Source organism: Sinocyclocheilus grahami, unplaced genomic scaffold (assembly GCF_001515645.1).
Source record: "Sinocyclocheilus grahami isolate Dianchi unplaced genomic scaffold, SAMN03320097.WGS_v1.1 scaffold53.1, whole genome shotgun sequence".
In the NCBI taxonomy this organism is placed as follows: Eukaryota; Metazoa; Chordata; class Actinopteri; order Cypriniformes; family Cyprinidae; genus Sinocyclocheilus; species Sinocyclocheilus grahami.
The window spans coordinates 1,924,989-1,930,544 of NW_015505232.1; the positions used below are offsets into that span (position 1 = coordinate 1,924,989).

The 5,556-nt window shown below is 38.9% G+C and overlaps 1 protein-coding gene across 1 annotated transcript in view; it reads left to right on the forward strand.

Annotated features, from left to right (window-relative positions):
• Positions 1-5,556, forward strand: part of git2b (G protein-coupled receptor kinase interacting ArfGAP 2b) — a 23,243-nt gene extending 17,687 nt beyond the window's left edge. The window contains exons 16-21 of the mRNA XM_016269627.1: positions 688-891; positions 1,088-1,177; positions 3,801-3,883; positions 3,971-4,162; positions 4,956-5,061; positions 5,494-5,556. Of these exons, the coding sequence (XP_016125113.1) occupies positions 688-891; positions 1,088-1,177; positions 3,801-3,883; positions 3,971-4,162; positions 4,956-5,061; positions 5,494-5,556 (738 nt within the window). The remainder of the gene's footprint in view (positions 1-687; positions 892-1,087; positions 1,178-3,800; positions 3,884-3,970; positions 4,163-4,955; positions 5,062-5,493) is intronic.

The window sequence follows — 5,556 nt, forward strand, 5'->3', positions numbered from 1 at the left end:
GTTCTATTGCACAACAACTGCAGCTATTTTCATGGAAATAAAGTTAATGAAAATCAAATACACTTTTTCAGTTTTTGCATTTTAGGTAGGTTTGCTAAGGTTAGATACATATATTTAATAAATTGTAATTAATACATTACAATTAATAAAATTAAGAAGAATGTAAGAATTTCGCTCTGAAACATGATAATTGCTATTTATCAGCATGCTTAATTTTAGACAATAATCCAAGAATTTCGTTACAAACAGAAAACAATTAGGCCTACTAGAGAAATTTTATGTCGGAGCGGGATCTGAGCGGGAATTGGTTCACGGTGAGCGTGAGCGGAATATTAACGGAGCGCTTGCTTGTGCGGTTAGAGCGGCTGAGCGCAGCGCACGTCCATAGTGCGGAAAACGTAGCGGAGCGTCACACCGTGTGTATCTTTGTAAGCGCTCTGTGAAGAGTGTGAATCATTGTAGCCAATCACAGACATATCTGTTGTGCGTGTGAACACAATGGCCAATCAGAGATGTTTAAGAATCCGCTCAACAGCGCTCAAAATGCTTGTGGGAAATGCTGGTATCGTCCCTTTTTTTTAAGTTCAGTACAGACTGGTACCGAAGTCAGTACTTTTGACAACACTACTGCTGAACACACCCATTTTTGCTGCAAATGTCTGACTCTGCTTGGTGCCTTCATTTCAGTTGAACTCCCTCCAGAATGAGAACAGCACTCTGAAGCCTCCTAACAGTTTGGCAAGGCCGCAGGACCTCCCGCACAGGGCACCTCCACGTGGCTGTAGGGCCATGTCGATGTATGAGACCGGCTCGGGTCTGAGGCAGTACCACCCTAGAGGAGAACCCATCTGCTGTGACACAACCCTGACTCTTCAACCACTGCCGTCAAATGTAAGTACAAGTCAAACCAAATCCAGAATTGGTTGTGGCCCTCCTGTTTCATTATTTCCTTGGTTTTAACTCATTTGGTAACCCAGTGAATCATCACTTGAGGTATGCATTGATAGCCCCTATTCTCTTTTTAATCATTCATATTTTTAAAAAAAATCCCTTTGCCCACTCAAATCATAATCTGAACCCTTTCTAGATTGGGAAGGGTCCCTCGGTGACTGCCTTCTCCTCCCTTCCCACGTTCCCCTCAACTCTGTCCTGGTCCTGGGATGAGATAACCCAAAGGGTGAAGTACCTGCTCAGTGAACAGGCTGCTGAAAGGGCTTCTCTTCTATCTGTCCCCCATTTACTCAGTGCATGAACCACAGATCTGTCCAACCAATGGACAACATGTTCTTTAGCTGGACTACTAATGCTAAACGTATGCACAGCAAGAGACACCAGCCATTAACATTACTCACAACTCTGCTTGATGTGTAAAGCAGTCACTGGCTCTCTGATATCTCAGACCCAAAACATACTCTATGCAAGTACGTGAATGCAGATGCTTGTAGCTACACAAGTTTGATGTCGTCCATCGTTTTGAAATGTATCAGAATGTAATCCATGCGTTTACATTTTACAAGTTGGCAGATGCTTTTATCTGAATCAACTTAGGTTACATTTGGCCTTATTCATGAAACACCAGCAGAACAAATTTGTGTGTAAATCATTCGTAAAGCCGTTCTGGCGTAAACATTCGAATTCATGAAAATGTCGTATTTTCAAAATGTTAGTTGGTACGAAATAAATGTACATCTGCTCCCTAACACGAGTAAACGGTGCGTAAAACGTTCTTTTTGTACTTTTTGGCAAACTGATGACACTGAATTTTGATGCACTGTCATAATAATTAGAAGTGCATTTGCCCTTGCCCTCTTTTTTTCTTTTCTTTTTTTTTTTTGTAGCTGAGTTGATAACTGTAAAACGCATCGTTCATCACTGTCACTGTTTGCCCAGCCTTCCAATCAATGGAGGACGGGCGGGACAAATACCGACCAACCATCCTACTTGTACAACAACTGCCTACAACAATGGAGAAGTCAATATTACTGGTTACTGATTTTTTATTTAGTAAAATTCTTAAAAGAGAGATACTAGTAATACGATGCCGCCATGGATATTCTAAATCAGTGTTTCCCAACCTTTCTTTAGTCGCGGCACCCTTTGGAAATTTTAACAAATTTGTGGCACCCTACCAAATTAATTTTGTCACAATATTTGAATTTCTAACTTTGATATGATACTTTGAAAAGTATAGATATTCGGTACAGCAGGGAAGAACTGCAGAATTTACTGTCATACAGATATTTTTAATATTATTAAAAAAAATTGTCCATCAATGGTGGCAATCAGTAGGCTAATTTCTAATGAAAAGACCAATTTATATGACAGATTTTAATGTAGGCTTTTATTCATATGTAAACATTGTGAGATAGCTAGTTATAATGGTAATTAAACAAAGTTTTGCTCACTCAGTGTATTTTTGATTTTACAGTTGGGTAATTTTGTTGCAGTAGCACGAGATAGCTTGATTTAAAACTTTGAATTGAATAAAAAATGACAAGGAGGCTAAGCAGTTAATAATAAAATAAGAACAAATAAAGAAATGACTAGTGATAGCACAAATAAAAAATAATGATAGGCCTACAAATGAAATAAATTGCTTTTTAGTTTTTCAGGTAGGTCTAACACACAGTAGGGCTATTAAGAGATTTTTTTTTTTTTTACCAATTATCCAAATAATGTTTAATCCTAGAAAGCTATTATTATCAGAGGACACGTGAGCATAACGGTTAGCAGATCAATGAATGAGAGGGCAGCGTTACCAGAGTTGCCCATTTACCACACCTTGTTACAGCACAGTAGGGCTATTGCAGACAGAAACAATACTGTACTACATCGATGTTTCCTATCAGCGTGCCTTGCATTCAGCTAATAAAAGAAAAATGTTGCAATTTTCTGGTGTTATTTTATTATTGTTGGGGCAGTCTCCAGCTATAGGCTACATTAAACTTCTCAAAATATAGCCCGCTTCAGATTGGTTTTAATCACTGCACAAATTTTTTTATCTTTACCTAATTCTGATTGGGTGGGCTCAGCCCACCCCTGCCCATGCCTGGAGCCGGCCCTGTTAGGCATATGGCCTATTAGTCATTGTGCATTTATGCAATATACTGGAGTCAAACCTGAGAAAGTAGACCAGAATATTCCCTTGCATTCCTGGACACGCAATTTGCTTAGCTGTAATTCATAGGTTGGGATTATGCTAATTGTGAATGAGCGTGCACGAGCGTCCTATTTATGAATGATTGGAATTCATTTACACACACATGTTTAACTATCAAATCGGAAGTTTATGAAGCATTTGTGAAACCGGAGGAGAGTTTTCGGGTAGGTTTCATAAATGAGGCCCATTGAACGTATACGTCTTATCAATTCCTTCATACTCAGTTGAACCCATGGCCTTGGTTTTGCTAGTGCCATGCATCGGTTTGAAGTGAGTCTTGTTGAGCAAGTTAAAGTTAGTTAAACTGGTAACATGTTTATAGCTTACTATATGAATAATTAATAACACAGTGCAGATAAATAAGGCTGATTTTTGAGGGTAACTATCGCCCCCTTGAGTCTTAAGGTTTTGTTAATGCGAGAACATGTTTTTACAGCGTGTTGACCAAGTGTCTGCGTGTGACTGCTTGCATGGAGTATGTATCTGGCTTTACTTTACAGCTCTATTGTGCAGAAGTTTTGATTCTACACCAAAAGCATGATGGTTTGCTGTGTCTTCATGCTTTAAGCTGAGTGAGCACCAGTTACAGTAACAGGAAGCAGAAAGCAGAAAGCTCACTATGATTCTATTCCTGTTGCAGGGATCCACATTAGACGCCCAGAGCGGCATGCCAGAAAGTGACTATGATAATGCACTGAACCATGTTGAGATGGACGAATCTGGGTTTGTCTTTGCACCTCTTGTTGTTTTAAAAAAACAATATATTCAAAGGTTTCTTTTTTTGTTGACACTGAACCCGTCCACCCACAGGTCAATACAGAGTAACTTTTCCAGGGCGAGTGGCTGGCCGGGCGATGTTACAGTGCCACAATCAGAAAACCCATCTGAGGACGAGTGCGATTCATCTCTACCGTGCACAGAGGACGTCATCAGCAAAACGGAGCTGATCACTAAAAACATCCAGGAATTACTCAGAGCTGCGCAAGAGAATAAACATGAGAGGTAAGAAAATTAGTCTGGCCTTTGGTCTCCCAGTCTCCAGTAAAATGGTCTTCCAGTCTTCAGTCTGAAACTGCAATGGCATTCAGCACTGGGGACACGGTGTCTCCTTTGTCTGTTAAACAAGGGATGGAATTGTGTCAACACTGCTGGGATATAACACCACATGACCAAGATGGAAGGGCACACATGTAGATTCACAAATGGCTAATGCTTCACCATGAGTTTACACCATGCAGTGTTCAGTATTCATATAAGTATCAGGAACTGTCATTTTATTAAATACTTTGAACACTGAGCCTTTGTTGCTCGACTTGTGCTGGTATTAAGTCTCCGGTCACTGCCGATAATTATGCATTCATGGGAGAACGATACCGTAGGTTAGCATTACACTCACCCAGATCTCCTTCATCACTTTAGCTCTTCTTTCACAGTGAAAGTAGTCACTGTGAGGTTGCTGTGGTGTTCTGGGTGGTTTTTACCACCAAGAACCACTCATTTAAAAAAATTGCTTTTCTTACCCTTGTTTTAAATTTGCATTTCTAAATATGGTTGTATGCTTACATCATTTTGTGATTTAAAATTTTTATTTTTATTTAAGGCTGTGAGTGTGAATCAAGTTTGTTTGGATGATTAGATGCATGTTTGGTTCTACTCCACATTTTTTGAATTTTTTTTGGAATTATAAATTAAAAGAATATTTTAAAATGGTAATATTTGAATCATAATTTAAATTATCTTTTTTATCAATTTAATAAGAAAAAATTAAATTTTTCATTGTATTTCTTTGTTGAAGCTTTGTCCCGTGTTCAGAGAGAATTCTTGTAGCAGTAACAGAAATGGCTACGTTATTCCCTAAGGTAAGCCTTGAGCCAACAAGGAAACTTTGCCTTAAAGGGGTGGTTGATTGTGATTTCACTTTTTTAACTTTAGTTAGTGTCAGAGCCGTTGAGAAACAGAGTTGCGACACTCCCATAGGCTTCCATAGGAACTGAGAAATGCGGAAGTAAAGCGTGTCATGGAGCAGCCAATAGTTCCAAACAACTAATAGTTCCAGTATTGAGGCCCATTCATTTCAGTGCTTCTCAAGCACACTCACCAGAAAGTTGAGGAAATTACAGCAGTTTTTGGCATTTTAATGCATTTCTCGGAAATCTGGCCAGTAGTTGTATTTAATGAAAGCGTTATAGTTAATGTTTAGTTTTAGATGATAGGCAGTTATGCTGTATTTGCAGTTAGATAACGTGAGAAACACCTTAATAGCGATCATAACCGGATGCTACTTGTCATATTTTTAAGTTTTTAGTCTTTCTGCAATTTTTCTCTACCTGTAGGAAGTTGAATTGAGTTTCAGTGAAGACAGCCCCATAAAGGAATACAAGAAAGCGTTTCCCTGA